Source organism: Vulpes vulpes, chromosome 6 (assembly GCF_048418805.1).
Source record: "Vulpes vulpes isolate BD-2025 chromosome 6, VulVul3, whole genome shotgun sequence".
NCBI classification, from domain to species: Eukaryota; Metazoa; Chordata; class Mammalia; order Carnivora; family Canidae; genus Vulpes; species Vulpes vulpes.
This window is the reverse complement of record NC_132785.1, coordinates 62,476,610-62,500,810: the sequence shown is the minus strand read 5'-3', so window position 1 is coordinate 62,500,810 and position 24,201 is coordinate 62,476,610. Positions and strand designations below refer to the sequence as shown.

Below are 24,201 nucleotides of genomic sequence, written 5' to 3'. Positions count from 1 at the left end.
GACTCAGTTGCTTAACTGAGCCACACAGGCTCCCCAATATGGTCTTCATTAAAACAATTCCAGGGTTGCTAAAATTTCAGGGTTTAGTGTTAAACGATATTGAGAAAATAAAATGCTAATACTATTCATTGTAAATAGTTATTTTCCTTTAATGGTAGAATTTTGCTACTTTATGTCAATTATTTTAAGAAAAATCTTGATTACATAGTTTTATCATATAGCAATGAATTGTTTTTAGTGTACAAATTATGATCAAGTGTATGGGGCACCTGAGTGACTCAGTTTGTTAAATGTCTACCTTCAGCTTAGGTCATGATCCCAGGGTCCTTGATCGAGGCCTAATTTGGGCTCCCTGCTCAGCAGGGTGTCTGTTTCTCCCTCCCTTTAATGTAATCCTCCCCCAATCAGTCTACTTGTGCTCTTAAGTGCACGCACATGCTCATCCTTTCTCAAATAAAATCTTAAAAAACATATTATCAGGTATAGAATTTGTAGTTTTTGGTTTTATTATTATTACAATACTAACATAACTGGGTTCCAAAGTCAGACTTGTGTTTGAATCCTGACTCTGCTATTACCAGCTGTTCTGCTTTGAGCAAATTACTTAATCTTTCCAAGCTTTGGCTTTATCATTAGTAAAGTAGATTTCATAATACCTTCCTTGTAGGATCATTTTATAGTTTAATTGTTAAGCTGCCTGCCAAGTGCTGGCATCTAAGTAAGTGTACAGGATTAAAGAATAACTTGTCTTCTCAGGAAACAAAAGCTAATTTATTGATTACAACTCCTGGTTATGAGCAACAAAAACCTTCTCTGACTAAGTAAAGTGAAAGAGGATTTACTGAAAGGACCCAATAGTCTCTCCCCAAGATCGAAGGAAGAATTAAGCATTTTGGTCTTGGAAAGGACAGGAATGAAAATAGCAACAGGGATCTAGATAGCAGGACACAGTGGACAGACTTCTCGAAGCAGCTATCACAATGTTTGTGGTCCAAACAGTTTCCCTTTTTTTTTTTTTTTTTTTTAATTTTTTTTTTTATTTATTTATGATAGTCACAGAGAGAGAGAGAGGCAGAGACACAAGCGGAGGGAGAAGCAGGCTCCATGCACCGGGAGCCCGATGTGGGATTCGATCCCGGGTCTCCAGGATCGCGCCCTGGGCCAAAGGCAGGCGCCAAACCGCTGCGCCACCCAGGGATCCCAACAGTTTCCCTTTTTGAAGGACTAAGCTCAAGATCCAGATTCCTGGGAGAGAGACTGGTGGTCTCATGTTGGATAGCAAGATATTTTTGCTCATCTTTTGTTTCATTTTTTTTCTTGCTGGTATTCTCTCATTAAAATAGAAAAACTGTTTTTCAGACCCATGAAACAAGAGAGTTTTTCAGAATTGTCAGGATATAGGTCCTGTGTTTAAACTCTTTCCAGCCTTAGCATGTTCAGAGAATTATTTTTGCACGATGAAATAGCTTAGGTATATCATTGATTACAAATGTTGTTAACTTGGTTTTTATTTTTTAAGGAACTCAAACAGATTCGAAGTCAGGAAATCGATGACCATCAACATGAAATGTCAGTGTTGCAGAATGCACATCAACAGAAGTTGACAGATATAAGTCGTCGGCATCGAGAAGAATTACGTGACTATGAAGAACGAATTGAAGAACTGGAAAATCTGTTAGAACAAGGTGGTTTTATTAACTTAATGTATTAGATGACATAATTAAATGACAAGCCTAGTACTACTGTAAGACCAAGACACTGATGTAAAATTAGACTCTGTTTTAAATAATGGGTGGATGACTAGTTCTGTTCATCTGCTTGAAATTTGTAGTGGGATCATTGTTGCAAGATTATGCAGAAATGGAAAGGTCCTTTTGCCTTTGTGGCAAAGAGTTAACAATATACAGATTTCTTTGCATTGCTGGGTGATGATACCATGGCAATAAATGATTAGAAATATTTTCTCTTTCTTTCAGATTCACATACAGAGGTCTTTTAGTAGTTGATTCAAATAATATTTTTTCCTCAAGTATTTTTTTTTAAAGATTTTTTATTTATTTATTCATCAGAGATACACAGAGAGAGAGAGAGAGCAGAGACACAGGCAGAGGGAGAAGCAGGCTCCATGCACCGGGAGCCCGACGTGGGACTCGATCCCGGGTCTCCAGGATCGCGCCCTGGGCCAAAGGCAGGCACTAAACCGCTGCGCCACCCAGGGATCCCTCCTCAAGTATTTATTTTAAAATGGGGGTGCCTGGCTGGCTCAGTCTGTGGGGTGTGTAACTCTTGATCTTGAGGTCATGAGTTTGAGCCCCACATTGAGGGTAGAGAGTACTTAAAAAAAAAAATCTAACAAAAGCTTTATGTTGATAACTTAACTTTTTAAAAGACTCTTTTTATAGCAAAACTGAAAAGGAAGTACAGAGATTTCCCATATACCCCTGCCCTGACCCATGCATAGCCACCCCACTATCATCACCATCATTCATCAGAATGGTACTTTTTTTTTTTTTTTTTTTTTTTTTTTACCAAAGATGAACCTACATTGACAGATCATGGTCACTCAGAGTGTGTAGTGTACTTTCGGGTTCATTCTTGGTGTTGTACATTCTCTGGATTTGGACAAACATAGGACACAGATTCATTATTAAACAGAATAGTTCCAGTGCTCTAAAAATCCTTAATGCTCTGCCCTACTCACCCCCTCCCTCCCAATCTTGTTATTGTCTTTATAGTTTTGCCTTTTCTAGAATGTCACATAGTTGGAATCGTACAGTATAGATGATTTCAGATTGATTTCTTTCACTTAGTAATGTGCATTTGAGTTTCCGCCATGTTTTTTTTTTCATGGCTTGACACCTCAATTCTTTTTAATGCTGAATAGTATTCCATTTCTGAGAGATACCACAGTTTATCCATTCGCCTGCTGAAGGACAATCTTTGCTACCAAGTTTTGGCAGTTAGGAGTAAAACTGCTATAAACATCATCGTTCAGGTTTCCATGTGGATAAGAGTTTTCAGTTGCTTTGAGTAAATACCAGGGAGTGCAATTGCTGATCATACGGCTAGGATGTGTTTTGTTAGAGACTGCTGAACTGTCTTCCAAAAGAAGCTCTACTATTTTGTACTCCTGCCAGCAGTGAATGAGAATTCTTGTTACTCCACATCCTCGCCAGCATTTGGTGGTGTCAGTGTTCTGAATTTTGGCCATTTTAATAGGAGTGTAATGATATCTCGTTGTTAAGATTTTCAAGTTCTCAAGTCTGTCAAATCTCTTAGTTGTATATATAGCAAGCTATGTGTCTTTCAGTAGTTGACATTTGCTGTCCTTGGTTTTCTGTTTATGTTCTAGGTGGCTCAGGAATTGCAATACCTGATCACTCAAAAATCCATGAGATGCAAAAAACTATTCAGAATCTACAAACTGAAAAAGTAGCATCTATAAAAAAAATTGAAGAACTTGAGGATAAAATAAAAGACATACATAAAAAATTGTCTTCTGCAGAAAATGACAGAGATGTTTTGAGGAAGGAGAAAGAATGCCTAAATGTTGAAAACAGACAAATAACAGAACAATGTGAAAGCTTGAAACTGGAATGTAAATTGCAGCATGATGCTGAGAAGCAAGGTGATACTGTGACAGAAAAAGAAAGAATCCTTCCACAGAGTACATCAGTGGAAGAGGAAGTGCTCAAACTGCAGCAAGCACTGTCTGGTATAAAATGTTTGGACCTTATTTATGATTGGTGTGTTACTGCATACTAGTTTTTAGAGACAAACTGAGTACTTTACGGAGATGGAGTATTCATATTTTTGTGTAGAATTTGAATAGAATTGTTTGGTTTAGGATTCAGTGCCCTAATTAATGGATCACAAATAGGAATTTTCTATTAAAAAGGCCTTATTGTTGGCTGGCTGTCTTTCAGCTCCCCTTCCTCATCCTTTAAGTACTTACATGGAACTCATTGGTTAAGAGGCCTTGTAGATTTCTGAGAAATGTATATGTAGCTATTTATTGGGAGGAGGTATGGTTATGTTAGTCTGCATAGAGCCAGATACTTTCTGCAACTCTAGGTTCCAGACCCTCCACTTAGGGAATGCAGCCTCCCTTTTTCAAAATTCTGTATTACCTTTTAAAATGATGTCCTGTATCTAAGCAGACATGAGACTGGTAAGAACCGTAGGTCTTTCACCATTTTCCATACTCAAAAGTGTTATTTACTTACCTGTGTTATGTGTTAGAAAAAGTAAGTTATTAAATGTAATAGGTCAAACATCAGTGTTCTTTCATGCCAGGAAAACTTAATGGGAGCTCTTAGCTGTGAAGATCTATTTTATTTTGCACTTTGTCTTCTCACAATATAAACTCTCACTTTATGAACTGCTGCTCTGAAGGTTTTTAGCCCTTGTGTTTTGTGTTCCCCTCCCACCCTTCACTGCCCCCAATCTGTATTCCTTGCTTAGTTGTTTATCATGAGCTCCTGCTCTGGATGGCCAACTCTATAAACTCAGGTTCAAAGTCACCATGTCCTCCTCCTCCTCCTCTTCCTCTCCTCACCTTGGTGATTTACCAGTCTGCCAAAACAGAGAATTTGAAATCATCACCTAGCATGTCCTGTAGGTTCTATTTTCCTTAGCTTCTCTGGTTTAGTAATATTTTAGGATTATGCCCCAGAGGAACTCTAGAGTTTCTCAGAAGGGCCTCAGTCCTGGGAGCTGCCATGAAGGCAAAGAGAAGGCTGTTCACTGGTGTTCTAGACCTTTTTCTCATTTGACTTCCAATTAACTCTGCTCTTTTCAAAATTAATGTTTCCATTTATTTAACATATTGGATGACTCATGGGTTTATTTGCTTTAAAAACAAACCTCTCTCCCTAGTCCTTCTTTTTCCCCTTTTCACTGCCACTGAATAACTTCAGCCAATCATGTTTTCTTTTGCCTGGTTAACTATAGCTGTTTCTAGATGAAGCTAAATTGCATAGTGGTTAAAAACATAACTGAATCCAGCTCCATCACTAATTAGCTGACTTTGGGCAAGTTAATTAACATCTCTATGCTTTAGTTTTTCCATCCCTGTGGTCAGGATACTACTACTATCTTCTTCATGGTTGGAGTAGTAGTAATGGGGATTTTGTGAGCTACTAGCTGCAGAGTTCTCTTTAGAACAGGGGCCATCTCATAGTAAGCATTATCAAAGTGTTAGCTGTTATTTATTCTCTGATCTCCGTGATTCCTTCAGTCCATTTTTTTTTTTTTTTTCCCTATCTGTAGCCAGGTAGGTTTTTCGGAAACACCAAACAGGTTTAACTCCCCCAATTGTAGTACTTTGTGGCTCCCTGTGAACTTCTGGATAAAGACTAAACTTCTTCAGTGGACATGTAATGTCTTTCATGGTCCAGTCCCTGGTTCCCTCTTCAGTTTCAATTCTCCCCATTCTCCTAACATGCTAATAAGCCTTAGCCGTACTGCACTTTCTTATATAGCTCTTTAAGCCAGTGAATACTGTTAGCTCTGTCATTTTTATGTTTGCTTTTCTGTGTTTCTCTCTGCTAACTCTTGAGTGTATTATGATTCATTGCAGGCATTGTATCTACTGGGAGGTGCCTAAGCTGTAGCTCTCCTGGCCCTCCTTAGCAACCCCCCAACTCCCCCCCCACCCCCAACCGTCTGGAGTAGGTGTCTGCCCTTTTTGCTCTAGTGGCGGTTTGTGCTCCCTGAATCACACTGTACTGTAGTCATGTGTTTACTTTCCCTCTGAATTGAAAGCTCCTTCAGAGCAAGCAAGGACTAAATGTTTTCATCTTGTTTTGTTTTTTTTTTTTCTTTTTTTTTTTTAATGTTTTTTAATTTTTATTTATTTATGATAGTCATAGAGAGATAGAGAGAGAGGCAGAGACACAGGCAGAGGGAGAAGCAGGCTCCATGCACCGGGAGCCTGACGTGGGATTCGATCCCGGGTCTCCAGGATCGCGCCCTGGGCCAAAGGCAGGCGCCAAACCGCTGCGCCACCCAAGGATCCCTGTTTTCATCTTGTTTAGCAACTAACTGATCTCAGTAAATGCTCAGTATCATCTCAATGAACATTGAATGAATTATTTCAGCTGAACTCAGGGTATTCTTTGTGTTCTTCTAGAACCACTTCTGTATGGGGATCTATCTGTAATACCAGTTTGAATGGTCTTTTTACCTGTTGTCATGTCTGAGTCACTTTAGAGAATTGAGAGATTGTTGTATCATTGTGGTATAAATACATTTTTTTGTTTTTAACCATTTCCCCCCAATCTCAGTCCTTTTCCTGTGTCCTGCTACGCAAACTGATAAGCTAATTTTGAAACATTGTTATTAATGTTCTTATCAATGCATTAACTTATGACTCATCCAGAATATGATTATAATTCTTTCTTCTACTGTTCCACAAGATTGCATTTTAATGGAGCTCCTAACTGGTATTTATATTATGGTTTCTTTGATACAGTCAGATAGAAATATAAAATACCAAAAATACATTTCACTATGAACCATTTGAGTGTCCCTATAAATACTTTATTTTAATTGAGTTTTATTCTTGAATTTAATATAGGAGGTAATTATTAAGTTAAAGAATTTTAATGTCAGATTCATTGTTTTTACAGATGCGGAAAATGAAATTATGAGACTGAGTAATTTATACCAGGTAAACTGATCTTAAGAGAAAAAGCTTCTGGCTTTGATTTATCAAGAAAAAGCATTTTGATTATTGTAGTTGCTTATTTTGTGTTTTTTACAAATTCACACAAACTTATCCTAAGAACTTGCATCTTAGTAATTTTGTTTGCTGATTAATTAACTTATTGACATAATTTTAAAAGTTACATAATTGAAAAACACAGGTATATCGCTTTCAAGATTAATTTGACAGACACTATGTATGTAAACATAGAAAATAGATGTTCTACCACAGTGAGGAATGTATTTTGATTCCCTTATGGAATTCAGAGAGTTGCTTCTATTGCTAGTGATTCCAGGTTACTTTGTAAATGTATTTATATATTTTTTGAAATAAAATTTAAAAATTGTCAGAATGTTTATAAATGAATGACTGGCTTTATTTTATTTATTATTTTTTTAATAACTGGCTTTAGATGGCTATAATTTTTATATAACACTAGTGAAAGACTGAGTACAAATGCGCAATTTTACAGCTTGCCTACTTTTTTTAAACTTGATGTTTATCTGAAAACATACTGTTTTAACATTTTGTAGGATAACAGTCTCACTGAAGATAATTTGAAACTTAAAATGCATGTCGAATTTTTAGAAAAACAGAAGTCCTTACTGAGTCAAGAAAAGGTGGGTGCAATAAAAATGGGGACAGAATTACAATGTTGTGTTTATTATAGGTCACAGCCAAGGGCCAGTTTATATCAAAATGGAATGTTTGGGTCTTGAGAGTCCTGAGGATGAGACTGGTATCATTAATGCTTGTCAGACCAGGTTGAAGTCTTTGAGCAAAGTTCAGAGTATGAGAGGCTGGCCATAGTTCACATTTACAGATAAGCCAGAAGACATACAGATACGAGCAGAAAAGATAGGTAAAGATTGTTTTGGTTTCCGCTGAAGTCCTGACAGCACAGGATACACAGGTGATTCTAGAGCCTGGAGTGGTTGTAGTGGCATCCTACAGAAACTATTAAGTGCTAGTGTGGACAGAACATATCTAATGTGGACAGAAATTTTTTTTTTTTTAAGATTTTATTTATTTGTTCATAGAGACACAGAGAGAGAGAGAGAGAGAGAGAGAGGCGGAGAAGCAGGCTCCATGCAGGGAGCCCGACATGGGACTTGATCCAGGGTCTCCAGGATCATGCCCTGGGCTGCAGGCGGCGCCAAACCCCTGCGCCACCGGGGCTGCCCTGGACAGAAATTTCTTAGTGATGAGGGATGAAGAGGGATACATTCTCAGTGGTAGAAATAGATTCTTTGTGTATATTGGTAACAAGGTTCAAATATGGTTCTGTGATACAGCATTGGGTATTGGAAGAAGTATTTTTATGTTTATACTACTCAGGGATAATTCCCTGGCTAAGACAGCTTAAATACAGGGTAATTGTAAGTTGGTATTAAGTTATAGGCCAGTGTTTTAACTCAGTTTAAAATCTTAATTTTTAATTTATTTTTTTAATTTTTTTTTGTTTAATTATGATAGTCACAGAGAGAGAGAGAGAGAGGCAGAGACATAGGCAGAGGGAGAAGCAGGCTCCATGCACCAGGAGCCTGATGTGGGATTCGATCCTGGGTCTCCAGGATCGCGCCCTGGGCCAAAGGCAGGCGCCAAACCGCTGCGCCACCCAGGGATCCCTAAAATCTTAATTTTTAAAAAAATAATACATATTTACTGACATACAAATTCAGTAATTCATATGGAGAGCCTTTAGATGGTACAAATGGAGTATCCTTGGCACTTCTTTTGCTTGGCTTCTTTTCAAAAGGCAGTTTTTTTTTTTTTAAGATTTTATTTATTTATTTGAAAGAGAGGAAGAGAGAGAGCACAAGCAGGGGGAGGGGCAGAGAGAGGAGAACAAACATCTGATATGGTACTTGAACCCAGGACCCTGAGATCATGACCTGAGCTGAAGGCAAATGCTTTACCAACTGAGCCACCCAGGCGCCCCTAAAGGCAGATGTTTTTTAACCAGTTCCTTGTGTGTCTGTCCTTCCTGCCTACACTTATGTATGTATGATTATATAAATAGTTTTTAAAATATGTAACTGTTAGCATACCATACGTACTATTTATATGTATACCTTAACATATTTTCAGCATCCTTCCACATTATGGCATATAGGTAGTGTTTCTCAAAGGGATGCTAACACATGGAAAATTCTTAGTTTTGTCCACTGGCATATGTGTTGTAGGATCTTTGCCCCCACCCTTTCTACCAACTAAAAGCCAGTGTATCCTACTCTTTTTTTATACTTATATTACATATATTTTCTCTTTTCTCTGCTTTTTTCTGCTCCCTTTGCATTCTGCTTTTCATTCTGCTCTGATTCATTTATTTTTCTGTCCTAGATATACTTCATCGTTTGCAAATCTTTGCACTTATCTGATAGGATCTGTAACCTTTCCAGGATATTTTTGGATTTTGCAGCCATTTCTTTTTTTTTTTAATTATTATTTTTTTAATAATAAATTTATTTATTGGTGTTCAATTTACCAACATACAGAATAACACCCAGTGCTCATCCCGTCAAGTGCCCCGCTCAGTGCCCGTCACCCATTCACCCCCACTCCCCGCCCTCCTCCCCTTCCATCACCCCTAGTTCGTTTCCCAGAGTTAGGAGTCTTTATGTTCTGTCTCCCTTTCTGATATTTCCCACACATTTCTTCTCCCTTCCCTTATATTCCCTTTCACTATTATCTATATTCCCCAAATGAATGAGAACATACAATGTTTGTCCTTCTCCGATTGACTTACTTCACTCAGCATAATACCTTCCAGTTCCATCCACGTTGAAGCAAATGGTGGGTATTTGTCGTTTCTAATGGCTGAGGAATATTCCATTGTATACATAGACCACATCTTCTTTATCCATTCATCTTTCGATGGACACCGAGGCTCCTTCCACAGTTTGGCTATTGTGGACATTGTCTGCAGCCATTTCTAATAGCTGTTGCTCCTTTCTTTTGATGTTACGTAATCTTTCATAACTTCTTCAATTTTCTCTGATATGAGTCTGCTCATTGCTTAAGAATGCCAAACATACCTGCAGGGCTATATGTGTTCTTAACATCTACCTTAAAAAAAACTTTATGATTCTCCTGAGTGAACATAAAACTTTATTTTTTTAACATAAATTCAATTAGCCAAGAAACATATAGTACATCATTAGTTTCAGATGTATTCAATAATTCATCTGTTGCATATAATACCCAGTGCTCATTGTATCACATGCCCTCCTTGATGCCCACCACCCATTTACCTCATCCCCCCACCCACCTCCCCTTGAGCATATAACTTTAGAAAGGCATAAGAGAACGCTGTTTTCATCACCTGTAGTTCAGAATAAACTTTTAAATTGGAATTAAAATGAGAATCGTGAAGCAGATGTTTTCGTTTTCACTGGTCTCTTTGTAAGGTCTGTATAGTCTCTTTATTTGTAGAAATTTAAGATTCTTAATTGCTTTAAAGTAGATTCCATAGAAGTTTGATTTTTTTTCTTTCAGTGAAGTGAAAGAAAGCTTTAAACTATTGTATCACAGACCTCACAATCAGAACTTGAAACTATATGGGAGCTTAGAGAAACTGTCTCACTTCTGGAATTTGGTGGAAAAGTATTAAATACCAGTAGAACAGAACATAAAATGTAGTTTAAAAATAATATACAGATAGATTTTTAGGAATGTTAGAGTTGAGAGAGGGGAACCTACTGTGTGCTCAGGTTAGATGGCAAATGAAGGAAGGAGTCTAGTTTTTTGGGTCAGAGAAAAGATTCATGTTCTGACAGGAGTTAGTAATAAGGGAAATTCCTTTAATGAGGGAAAAGAAGCCTTTTATTTTCTAATTGGACAATGAATGAATGATGGTTTTTAAAGATATTTAGTTTATGGCTACTGGTGACTGGATGTTAGGGAATGGAAGGGCAGACGGCTGGAAGACTTGGGACATTTTGAAGAGTGTTGGAGGGCAGGGAGGGAAGAAACAGACAGAAGGGAAGCAGTAGTGGGAGTGGAATCAGGAAGGCTTCCAGATGGGAAAGTTTTTGTATAAAGAAGCTGGAGCCGGACAAGCTATAACAGCCATTCCATCCATTCCATCTTGTCTGGTGTTACAGAAATGTTCTTGAAGCTGCACGTGAATGAAGACTGTGATTTGCTGAATTTTATATAGCATTGCTGAAGTATAGCAGCTGAAAATAATAGCATCTGAGAATAGACTCCTAAGTTTTGTTTTGGTGTCTCTTTCCAATTGACAGTACATGTTGTTTTTTCCCTTTTTTATCACTTAAGGAAGAGCTTCAACTATCACTTTTAAAGTTGAACAATGAATATGAAGTGATTAAAAGTACAGCTGTGAGAGACATGGATATGGATTCAACATTACGTGATTTAAGACTGACCTTGGAGGCAAAGGACCAGGAACTCAATCAGAGTCTCACTGAGAAGGAAATATTGGTTGCTGAGTTAGAGGAATTGGACAGACAAAACCAAGAAGCTACAAAGGTAACAGGATACCAGAGTGGCACACTCTCTTCTCAGCACACTGAACACGGGAGTAACAAGTGAAAGGTGATGGGTGTGATATAGTTCATAGTTTGCTGTATGGATAATTTTATCATAGTGGTTGGCAGACTTTTTCTGTGAAGGGTTAGATAGTAAATATTTTTGGCGTTGCAGGCCATGTGGTAGTCTCAGCTGTACTCAATCCCACTCTTGTGATACATAAACAATGAGCATGACTGTGTTCCAATAAGACTTGATCTACAAAAACAGGTGGCAGGCCTCTTTTGGCTTATTGGCTGTATGACTCCTGCTCCAGTGTTAGAGTTGAAAATGAACAACATAGTTCATTTACCATCTCTGATTTTAAATTCTAATCTCTAAAATGAAATAGATTTGCTGTAAGATTGTTAATAAATAATTTTGTTGGGATTAAAATGTTGGTGTTTTTTTTTTTGCAGGGGTGTGTTTGGTTTGTTTTTTTAAAATATTTATCTTAGAATACTTGTGTGCAAGCAGGGTGAAGGGCGGGCAGAGGGAGAGAGAGTCTCAAGTAGACTCTGCACTGAGTGTGGAGCCTGATGCCAGGCTTGATCTCATGACCCTGAGATCACAACCTGAGCTGAATCTAGAGTGGGATGCTTAATCAGCTGTGCCTTCCAGGCACTCCTGAATGTTGGGAATTTTTTTTTTAAAGTTCTATTTTAAGAAAGACTATAAATATCCGAGGATGGTTTTTCTGTTATTTATGACATTTTACAAAATTTTCTCCAGGTACTAAAAGGAGAAAGTGTCTTAAAGTTACCATGCAAACTATTTTTCTTTCAGCACATGATTCTGATAAAAGATCAGCTATCAAAACAACAAAGTGAGGGAGAAACTATCATTAGTAAACTGAGAAAAGATCTAAATGATGAAAACAAGAGAGTCCATCAACTTGAAGATGATAAAATGAACATGAGTAAAGAACTAAATGTGCAGAAAGAGAAGTTAGTTCAAAGTGAACTCGTCCTAAATGGCTTGCATTTAGCCAAGCAGAAGCTTGAGGAGAAAGTAGAAGATTTAGTGGATCAGCTAAATAAATCACAAAAAAGTAATTTAAACATGCAGAAGGAGAACTTTGGACTTAAGGAACATATTAAACAAAATGAGGAAGAGCTTTCTAGAGTCAGGGATGAGTTAACTCAGTCTCTAAGTCGAGACTCTGGCAGTGATTTTAAGGATGACTTACTTAAAGAAAGGGAAGCTGAAGTCAGAAACTTAAAACAAAATCTTTCAGAAATAGAACAGCTCAATGACAGTTTAAACAAAGTTGCCTTTGATCTCAAAATGGAAAATGAAAAGTTGGTCTTAGCGTGTGAAGATATAAGACATCAGTTGGAAGAATCCATTGCTGGCAGCAATCAGATGTCTCTGGAAAGAAACACTATTGTGGAGGCTCTAAAAATGGAAAAAGGACAGTTAGAAGCAGAATTGAGTCGGGCTGACCAAAGGCTGTTGGAAGAAGCCAGTAAGTATGAGCAGACGATTCAAGAGCTATCAAAGGCACGTGATTTGAGGACCTCTGCTTTACAGCTGGAGCAGCAGCATTTAATGAAACTCAGTCAAGAGAAGGACTTCGAAATAGCAGAACTTAAAAAGAACATTGAACAGATGGATACTGATCATAAAGAAACTAAGGCAATTTTGTCATCTATTTTAGAAGAGCAGAAGCAATTGATGCAACTTATAAGTGAGAAGGAAATTTTTATTGAGAAACTTAAAGAAAGAAGTTCAGAGCTTCAGGAGGAATTAGAGAAATCTACTCAGGCCTCAGGAAAAATTGAAATTTTAAAGCAAACAATTGAGGAGAAAGACAGAAGTCTTGGGTCCATGAAAGAAGAAAACAATCATCTGAAAGAAGAACTGGAACGGCTCCGTGAACAGCAGAGTCGAGCCGTGCCTGTGGTGGAGCCTAAACCCCTGGATAGTGTTACAGAGCTAGAATCTGAGGTGTTGCAGCTAAATATAGTAAAGAGGAATCTTGAGGAGGAAATAAAACGTCATCAGAAGATTATCGAAGATCAAAACCAGAGTAAAATGCAGCTGCTTCAGTCTCTAGAGGAGCAGAAGAAGGAAATGGATGAATTTAAGTGCCAGCATGAGCAAATGAACGTCACACACACCCAACTCTTCTTAGAGAAAGATGAGGAGATTAAGAATTTGCAAAAAACAATTGAACAAATCAAAACCCAGTGGCATGAAGAAAGACAGGACGTTCAAATGGAGAATTCTGAGTTCTTTCAAGAAACAAAAGTGCAGAGCCTTAATCTGGAAAATGGCAGTGAAAAGCATGATTTATCGAAAGCCGAAACTGAGAGATTAGTAAAAGGAATAAAAGAACGAGAGCTGGAGATTAAACTTCTAAATGAAAAGAATATATCTTTAACAAAACAAATTGATCAGCTGTCCAAAGATGAGGTTGGTAAACTCACTCAGATCATCCAACAGAAAGACTTAGAGATACAAGCTCTTCATGCTAGGATTTCTTCAGCTTCCTACGCCCAGGATGTTGTCTACCTTCAGCAGCAGCTGCAGGCCTATGCTATGGAGAGAGAACAAGTATTAGCTGTTTTGAGTGAGAAGACCAGGGAAAATAGCCATCTGAAAACGGAATACCACAAAATGATGGATATTGTTGCTGCTAAAGAAGCAGCTCTCATTAAGCTGCAAGATGAAAATAAAAAATTGTCTGCTAGATCCGAAGGTGGTGGCCAGGATATGTTTAGAGAGACTGTCCAGAATTTATCACGTATCATTCGAGAAAAAGACATTGAGATAGATGCGTTAAGTCAGAAGTGCCAGACCTTATTGACAGTTTTACAAACATCCAGCACTGGGAATGAGGTTGGAGGCGTTAATAGCAATCAGTTTGAGGAGCTTCTACAGGAACGCGACAAATTAAAACAACAAGTAAAGAAGATGGAAGAGTGGAAACAGCAGGTGATGACCACAGTTCAGAATATGCAGCATGAGTCAGCCCAGCTTCAAGAAGAACTTCATCAGCTTCAGGCACAAGTTTTGGTTGACAGTGATAATAGTTCTAAATTACAAGTGGATTATACTGGCCTGATCCAAAGCTATGAGCAGAATGAAACTAAACTCAAAAATTTTGGGCAGGAGCTAGCACAAGTTCAGCACAGCATAGGGCAGCTGTACAGTACCAAAGACCTTCTCTTAGGAAAACTTGATATTATTTCACCTCAGCTCCCCTCCGGATCATCGCCTCCTTCCCAGTCAGCAGAGTCTCTTGGAATGGATAAGCGTGATACATCAAGTGAGTCTTCAAAACAGGAGCTAGAAGAGCTAAGAAAGTCACTGCAGGAAAAAGATGCAACGATTAAAACACTCCAGGAAAATAACCACAGATTGTCCGATTCAATTGCTGCCACCTCAGAGCTAGAAAGAAAAGAACACGAACAGACTGATTCAGAAATTAAGCAGCTAAAGGAGAAACAAGATGTTTTACAAAAGTCACTTAAGGAGAAAGACCTCTTAATCAAAGCCAAAAGTGATCAGTTACTTTCTTTAAATGAAAATTTCACCAACAAAGTGAATGAAAATGAACTCTTGAGGCAGGCAGTAACCAACCTGAAGGAGCGGGTATTAATTTTAGAAATGGACATTGGTAAACTAAAAGAAGAAAATGAAAAAATAGTTGAAACAACCAGGGAAAAGGAAACAGAGTATCAAGCATTACAGGAGACTAATATGAAGTTTTCCATGATGCTTCGAGAAAAAGAGTTTGAGTGCCATTCAATGAAGGAAAAATCTCTTGCATTTGAGCAGCTACTGAAAGAAAAAGAGCAGGTATGTTGGGGATGGAGTTTTACACAGGAAAATGGAGGTGGGGCAGATTGTCCAACAGCTTGGTTACTTTATTGATAATCATCTTTGAAGGGGCATGTGAAGTTGTTCATCCAGAAATACTAATTTCAGGAGCTTATGATTTCATTCTAAACAAGTTTCCCTCAGAGGTCCTGGGGGTTTCTCCCCTAAATTACTAGATCTTTCCAAATATTTTTATTTTTTATTTTTAAATATTTTTAGCAATAGGTTATTTATATAGAAAAAAAAAGATTAACAGCAATTAATATTTTTCTTTTGAAATGACTTCCCTGTCTTTCCTTTGCCAGTGACTTGTACTTTTTTTTTTTTTTTTTAAGATTTTGTTTATTTATTCATGAGAGACACACACACAGAGAGGCTGAGACACAGGCAGAGGGAGAGGCAGGCTCCATGCAGGGAGCCTGATGTGGGACTCGATCCTGGGACTCCAGGGTCACGTCCTGGGCTGAAGGCGCAGGTGCTAAACCGCTGAGCCACCCAGGCATCCCCAGTGACTTGTACTTTCTGAGGAGCAGTTGTGTGTGCCTGATGAGTGAACACACATACACATAACTGTCTCTCATACTCTTTTGAGTGATTTTGGGATCTGTGAACACTTCATTGTAAAGGGTAAATTTGAAGAGATTGTGTCTTGAATTCTTTTATTTATTTATTTAATTGTAAAATTATTTTTTAAAAAACCTTTTTTAAAAAGGATTTTATTGGGATCCCTGGGTGGCGCAGCGGTTTGGCGCCTGCCTTTGGCCCAGGGCGCGATCCTGGAGACCCGGGATCGAATCCCACGTCGGGCTCCCGGTGCATGGAGCCTGCTTCTCCCTCTGCCTGTGTCTCTGCCTCTCTCTCTCTCTCTCTCTCTGTGACTATCATAAATAAATTAAAAAAATTAAAAAAAATAAAATAAAAAGGATTTTATTTATTCATGAGAGATGCAGAAAGAGGCAGAGACCTAGGCAGAGAAAGAAGCAGGCTCCATGCAGGAGCCCGATGTGGGCTGGGGACTCTGGGATCACACCCTGGGCCAAAGGCAGGCATTCAACCACTGAGCCACTCAGAGATCCCTTGAATTCTTTTAAAAACATTTTTTTTTTTAATTTTTATTTATTTATGATAGTCACAGAGAGAGAGAGAGGCAGAGACATAGGCAGAGGGAGAAGCAGGCTCCATGCACCGGGAGCCTGACGTGGGACTCGATCCCAGGTCTCCAGGATCGCGCCCTGGGCCAAAGGCAAGCGCCAAACCACTGCGCCACCCAGGGATCCCTAAAAACATTTTTTAAAGATGATTTTATTTGAAGTAGTACACGAGAGAATTCTTTTATAAACATTTCTAATAAACGTTTTCTTCAGAATAGTTTATTTGAAAAGTTGCAAAGATAGTGGTGTTCCCGTATGTCTCATCCCAGTTTCCCTTATGTGTTGACATCTTAGATTACTATGATACATTTATAACAACTAATTCACCAATACTGATATATTATTATTCACTGAAATTCCTACTTTATTTGAATTTCCTTAATTTTTTTTTAAACCAAAATAATGACCAAATGTCTTTTTCTGTTCAGGATGCCATCCAGGCTAACATGTTATATTTAGTTGTCATGTCTCCTTAGGCTTCTCTAGACTGTAACAGTTTCTCAGACTGTTTTTGATGGCCTTGACTTGGTTAACTATATCTCAAAATTAATTATTTAATGAGGCAAATATGTTTTTTTAAAATGTATTTTTCTTAAAGCTAATGGTATTTCTTCCCAAAAGGGCAAGACTGGGGAGTTAAATCAACTTTTAAATGCAGTTAAGTCAATGCAGGAGAAGACAGTTAAGTTTCAACAAGAGAGAGACCAGGTCATGTTGGCCCTGAAACAGAAACAAATGGAAAACAGTGCTTTACAGAATGAGGTATGCTTTTACTTTAAAGAAATTGAGTCAAGCAATAAGTTTAGTAACTATTAAGAAAACTAGAATGACTTATTAAAAATAATTTCTCTCTCAGGTGATTTTTTTTCTCAGTCTTCCTCTGATGTGCTGTAGTAGGATTTTGATCTCCCAGCATACATATTATTTCCGTTTTCAGAAGTGAAAAACCATGGCATATCTTGGGTATGAAAACTATTTCCCACTGATGTAACCACTGCAGAAAACAGTGTGCAGATTCCTCAAAAAAATTAAACATAGAAATACTATATAATCCAGTAGTCCGTTACTGAGTATTTAACCAAAGAAAATGAAAACACTAATTCAGAAAGATATATGCACCCTTATGTTTACTGCAGCATTATTTACAAATGCTAAGATAGGGAAGCAACCCAAGTGTCCATTGATAGATGAATGGATAAAGATATGATATGAATGGAATATTAGTGATATGAATGGAATATTAGCCATAAAAAAGAAAAAGATCTTGCTGTTTCCAACAACATGGGTGGACCTGGAGGGTATATTATGCTAAGTTAAATAAGTTGGACAGGGGAAGGAAAATACCATAGGAATTTAACTTCTATGGAATGTAAAAAACAAATCAGTGAAACCGAGACAGAATCATAAGCATGGGGGACAAACTGGTGCTTGCTAGAGGGGAGGAGTTTAGGGAGAATGGGCAAAATAGGTCAAGGGGATTTAGAGGTAAAAATTTCTAGTTCTAAGTAAGTCACAGGGATGAAGAATACATTACAGGGACTATAGTCAATAATATTGTAGTAACGTATGATGATAGGGCACTTACTGTGATGAGTAGAGCATGGCATATATAGAGTTGTTGGATCACTATGTTGTACACTTGAAACTAGGGTAGCATCATCATATACTTCAACTTAAAAAAATTCTCACCCATAAATTATGAAAAAATGAAATTTTTCCTGAAAAAGTGGTCTGTCACAAAGATCCTCGTACTTTGTACAATTCCATTCTCTGTTATAGCCATAGGGAATGAGCTCTTACAAGGTGAAACTTCCAGATGAATAGTCAAGTGGATTTTCAGAGACTTTTTCTAATACAAATACATCTTGCAATATAAGAAATAAGTATATAATAATATACTTAAGTAATGGGCAAAAGATTTGATAACAAAGTGGCTTGTAGAGTAGAAAGGGGAACATTTTATAGAAGAAAAATAAAAAGATGTCCTCTGCCTAGGTTCAACATTTACGCGACAAAGAATTACGCTTAAACCAGGAGCTAGAGAGATTGCGTAACCATCTTTTAGAATCAGAGGATTCTTACACCCGTGAAGCTTTGGCTGCAGAAGAGAGAGAGGCCAAACTGAGAAGGAAAGTCACAGTATTGGAGGAAAAGCTAGTTTCATCTTCTAATGCAATGGAAAATGCAAGGTAACTTTTCCTTGTTTTTAGCACCCATATTAGCTGAACACTTCTTGAGTGTCAGAATCAGTTAAGCATTTTTCCTGGGTTACCTCATTTTACGAAATTCATTATTTCCATTTGACAGATGAAGATACTGAGGGTAAAGAGGTTTTAGTAAGCTGCCCAAGATCAGACTCAGAGTATGTGTGCAGGTTTCACATTCAGGTCTGTAACTCTTGACCAGATTTGGCATTCACATAGCTCCCTCTGAATTGTTTTCTTTTTCCCCTTTTAAAAAATACTATTTTATTTATTATTATTTTTTTTATCATAGTACTAGCTCTTTCTAAATTGTAACTATCACCCTAGATAATGTCTCTTACTGTTTTAAGAGTTTAGACTTAAATTCTGATTTTCTTTTTCTTTTTTTTTTTTTTTTTTTTTCCCATTTGTGATTAGCTTTGTCAGTCTCCCAAAGAACTAATTTGATTTATGTGATTTTACCCTGGATCAAATGGTCTAAGGTTGAATAAGGTTTGGATGTTAGAAGGGACTGAGTAAAGGAAGTAACAGGGTGAAGACCTAGTTCAGTATGAATTAACTCTTGGTTTGTTGGACCTTTTGAGTTACTAGGTCCCTACTTATGTATTTTTATTGCTGTTTTTACTAGAATACCGGTTTTTAGTAAAAGGTTCAGGAACAGTAAGTGGAGGAGATGTGTGGGGTGTAAGGCATGGGGTAGGGGTGCAGAGTTTCCAGCTCTCTCCCAGCAAGCACCTCTCCTCACATCGCCCAGTACTCACCAGCCCAGAAGCTTTCCAAACCCTCTCCTTGTGAGTTTTTATGTAGGTCTCATCACAGAGGCATGATTGATTCCCTGCCTATATATTTTAAATTTTTAATTCTCTCAATAAAATGTATTTTCTTTTTTTCCCTGTTTATTATAAAAACATATTATGCACTTCAGGAAAATCATGTAAACTAAAAAGAACATAAAGTCACAGTCCCACCAAGAGATAATCCTTTTCAGTGCCTTTGCATGCTTCTTACAAATGTATGTGTATATTACATATGTTGTGTTTTTTTTTAACGTGGGACTCATCACAGGGCTTTAACTCCCAACCCTGAGCTGAGGTCTACAGTCGGTTTTTCAACCAACTATAAGCCACCCAGGTGCCCCATATTATATGTATTTCTAAAACAAAATTAAGGTCATTCTATTGATACCGTTTTGTAATCTGCTTCTGTACCTAGTGAGTATCAGCATATGTTACACCATGTTTCTGTAATATCATTTTATAGCTACATAGTATGCCATTATTTGGATTTTCCATAATGTCTTTAATCTAGTCATTTATTATTGGACATTCAGAAGTGTTTCAACTTTTCAAAATTTATATTAAGAGTGGTGTCATATTATCCCAAGATAGGTATTTTTGTGTTGATGACAAATTACCTCCTTAGCATAAATTTTCAGAAATGGCAGTTCTGGTAAAGGACATTTTTAAAACTTTTGAGGTATATTGCCAAATAATCTTCCAGAAAAATTAGTTTTTCACTGCATATGATGCTAAGGGAGATAAAAGGATGTGGTATATATTACTCCTGTCTGTGAAGTGATCATAGGCCAGTGGAGACCGTACTTCTGAGTTGAACTTCTCTTGCTTTGCAGGGAATGTTATTACCTTCAGTCTCAGAAAGAAAACTTGTTTGAAGTGAGTGGTCCTTTGTATGTCTGTTTCACACTGGCAGAAATGCCAAAGCATTCCCAGGCTATAAAATTGATAATCCTTGGGACACCTGGGTGGCTCAGTGGTTTAGCGCCTGCCTTCAGCCCAGGGCTTGATCCTGGAGACCCATGATCGAGTCCCACGTTGGGCTCCCTGTATGGAGCTTGCTTTTCCCTCTGCCTGTGTCTCTGCCTCTCTCTCTCTCTCTCTCTCTATCTCATGAATAAATAAATGAAATCTTTAAAAAAAATTTGATAATCCTTCAAATTTTTGAATCCTTCTTTTCTTTAATTAAAATAGTTTCTGGGCTATCTACTACCTCATTAGCCTTATTTCACATTATCATCTATATCTAGCCAAACTATCTTATGCAGTCCTCTAGCTAGAGCTGCTGCTTTCCTATTTCTTCTCTTTTTTTTTTTTTTTCTTTAAAGATTTATGTATTAGAGAGAGAGCTCACACTTGTGAGCATGGGGAGGGGCAGAGGGAGAGAGAGAGAATTTCCAGCATACTCCCCACAGAGCAGATGTCAGGCTCCATCTCCTGACCCTGGGATCATGACCTGAGCCAGAATCAAGAGTCAGTGGGATGCCTGGGGGGCTCTGCGGTTGAGCATCTACCTTGGGCTCAGGGTGTGACCCCGGGGTTCTGGAATTGAGTCCTGCATCGGGCTCCCCACAGGGAGCCTGCTTCTCCCTCTGCCTGTGTCTCTGCCTCTCTGTGTCTCTCATGAATAATTAAAATCTAAAAAAAAAAAGAAAGAAAAAAGAATCAAGAGTCAGTGGTCAACTGACAGAACCACCCAGGCACCCCAGCTTCTGCCTTTTCACATCATATTCTTCTACCTGAAGAGTAGGCTTGATTCCTAATAGTTCTTCTGTTAGTCCCACCTGTTCTTCAAACACCATTTCCTTCATAAAGAATGCTTTATTTATCACCCCACTCCTCAAATTCAAAACCAAACCCTGGTGTGATGGTTTTCTTTTGAACCTGCATCATGCTTTGTTTGAGTCTTCTTTTTTTGAGAGACACAGGCAGAGGGAGAAACAGGCTGCCTATAGGGAGCCCAATGGGAGACTTGATCCCAGGATCGGGGGATCACGCCCTGAGTCGAAAGCAGATGCTCAACCACTGAGCCACCCAGGTGTCCCTTTGCTTAAGTCTTCACTAGCACACTTATATTTTACTTTAGGGTACAAATAATTTTGACCCATCTTATATCTTGTACCAGGCACTGAAATATAAACTCCCTAGGAGTGGGGATGATGGCATTTATTTTGTGCCCTTCCCATAGCATATATATATATTTTTTTTTTTTTTTAAGATTTTTATTTATTTATTCATGAGATAGAGAGAGGCAGAGACACAGGCAGAGGGAGAAGCAGGTTCCATGCAGGGAGCCTGACGTGGGACTCAATCCCGGGTCTCGAGGATCAGGCCCTGGGCTGAAGGTGGCACTAAAGTGCCGAGCCACCCTGGCTGCCCCCACAGCATATTTTTTTTTTTTTTTAAAGATTGTATCTATTTATTCATGAGAGACATAGAGAGAGATAAAGAGGCAGAGACACAGGCAGAGGGAGAAGCAGGCCCCATGCAGGGAGCCAGACGTGGGACTTGATCCTGGGTCTTCAGGATCACGCCCTGGACCAAAGGTAGCGCTAAACCGCTGAGCCACCCAGGCTGCCCCACAGCATATTCTTAACACCTAGTTCATGGATACTTCTGTAATGCTTGTTGAATGAGTGACTGACGTCTACAAACCAGATTATAGTGTTTTGAGCCCTTGATTATCGTAATAACTGGTATTTATTAACTTTTTGAGTGACATCATAGCTCATTTCATCTTTGCAATCACCTGTTGAAAGACATGCTAACAGGCAAAGTTGTGTAAAGTCCAGAAATATTTAGGGGCAAAATTCAGTTTCCTGATTATCAATTTACTGCTCTTCCCACAAGAGGGTGCTGTTGGGTAGTTTCCTTAAAGTGAGCTGTGCTTAATGGGTATTAAAGGACTGCTCCTGAGTAAGAATGTATTAACTGGATATTAAAAACCCAGGAAAGACTATTGCAGTATTTTGTTTGCAATCATTATACATTAAGTAAGTACATCAATGACATAAGCCGGGGTAAAAAGATTGCACTGGAATCTCTTATTATTTGGGCAGGTGTGGGGTTATTGTATTTAATATAAAAAGAAACAAAGATGATGGTAAAAGATAACTAACTAGTAATCAGAGCATTTTTTCAATGGGACGGCCTTTGGAAAGTTGTAAGTTCACCATGATTGCAAATGTCAAAAGCCAAGGAGGTTTCAGAATCCATTGCTAATTGGGTTGGAAGCCAGACAAAATGACTTCCAAGGTCCCCTGCAACTTAAAATTTTGTGATAAATTACTTTTTAGCCTGGAAAAATGAAAATTGCAAGCTGTGTGTGAATTTTTAGTATACTGACATGTATTGTATAAAAGTCGAGCTTTTAATCTTTAAAATGACTGCCATTTGTTCAAAGTCCCTCTCATGGGGAAAATGATTGAATTAACAAAACAAAGAGAACAAAGATCAGAGGAACTCTCTGAGTTTTTTTGAAATCTAACTTGAATTTAATGCAATGGAATGTAAGGAAGGTCAGATTCATAGAGACAGAAGGTAGAGTGGTGGTTGCTGGGGGAAAGGGGAGTTCCTGCTTAGTGGATATAGAGCTTCCCTTCGGGATGACGAAGTTCTAGAGAGGGATGGTGGTGATGATTGTACAACAGTGTGGATATACTTAGTACCACTGATCTGTATACTTAAAAATGGATAAAATGGTAAATGTTATATAAATACTTCCACAAAAAAAAAAAAGAGGTTTCATCTTATAAAGTAAATAGAAAGAGTTGGCTTTTATTTTATTTTACTTTATTTTATTTATTTTTTGTAGAGGAGTGGGAGGTGGAAGGGGCAGAGAGAAAATCTTAAGCCGACTCCTCACTGAGCACAGAGCTCAACACAGGACTCAGTCTCACAACCCTGATATCATGCCTTCAGCCGAAATCAGGAGTGGGATGCTTAACCCTCTGGGCCACACAGGCGCCCCTGACTTTAATTGTCTTTGTTGGAAGCCATCAGGCCAGTTTGCAGGTAGAGTCACTGCAGGAGCAGCTGAATGTGGTCTCTAAGCAGAGGGATGAAACCGCCCTGCAGCTCTCTGTGTCTCGGGAACAAGTAAAGCAGTATGCTCTCTCACTCTCCAACCTGCAGATGGTACTAGAGCATTTCCAGCAAGGTGAGTTGTACAGTCAGTGAAGAAAAATTGTACTTATTGAGAATTCCAGCTTACTTCGGTTCTCCTGTGAAATAGGATGGGGAACTCTTTGAAAGATTACCACTTAGAGGAGGAAAAGATAAGTAGCCATCAACAAGTTGATGTAGACTCCTTTTATAAGTAAGACTAGAGAATGTGCTACATAGTAATTATTAAAGAGCTTTTTGGGTATCATGTGACCAATGAAGGTGAGAATTGGGGAAGGATGATCACATGATAAAGAGAGGACCATGTAGAAGCAATGCTTAGATTTTGAGATACTGGTCAGAGGTTGAATCTACTTCAGAGAGTTAATCACCAGTAATTACTGTCCTTTGAAATATTGATTGACTCGTTCTTAGCTGTTCATCTATACCTTGAGGCAACTACATTTTCTAGTCCAGGTGGATATATTTTTCTGAAGACATAGTAACAGTGACCAGAGAACAGTATTACTGTGATAACCAAATATGCTTTTTCATATCTATTACCCATCCTCAGATTTACCTCCTTTAGATCATTCATTTTACCTGTTTGTTTATTTGTATTTCAGTAATGTTTGGCAGTGAATTAACTGCTAGTAGGGAGCAGGTGATTAGGGGATATGAAGGGCATGAAGTAACAGGAGTTACGGTTTTGTACCTAAGCAAAACTTTAAATTCATACATAGGTAGATCTTCAGGCTTACTCATGGTTGAAATCTTAAATTTTAAAATAAGAATTCTCAAGGTCTGTTATACATAATACTTACTGGAACAGACAGGTGTACAAAATAGTGTGACCATAGGGAAGACTTTGCCAAAGA

At 38.2% G+C, this 24,201-nt stretch overlaps 1 protein-coding gene across 3 annotated transcripts in view; it reads left to right on the top strand.

The window, feature by feature from the left end:
- TRIP11 (thyroid hormone receptor interactor 11) overlaps window positions 1–24,201 on the top strand; it is an 81,442-nt gene that overhangs the window by 19,837 nt on the left and 37,404 nt on the right. For all 3 annotated transcript variants that reach the window (XM_025985604.2, XM_072761155.1, XM_025985603.2), the window contains exons 6-14: window positions 1,520–1,685; window positions 3,353–3,715; window positions 6,633–6,673; window positions 7,243–7,329; window positions 10,991–11,203; window positions 12,029–15,049; window positions 16,843–16,983; window positions 18,217–18,410; window positions 23,215–23,378. In XM_025985604.2, the coding sequence (XP_025841389.1) occupies window positions 1,520–1,685; window positions 3,353–3,715; window positions 6,633–6,673; window positions 7,243–7,329; window positions 10,991–11,203; window positions 12,029–15,049; window positions 16,843–16,983; window positions 18,217–18,410; window positions 23,215–23,378 (4,390 nt within the window). The remainder of the gene's footprint in view (window positions 1–1,519; window positions 1,686–3,352; window positions 3,716–6,632; window positions 6,674–7,242; window positions 7,330–10,990; window positions 11,204–12,028; window positions 15,050–16,842; window positions 16,984–18,216; window positions 18,411–23,214; window positions 23,379–24,201) is intronic.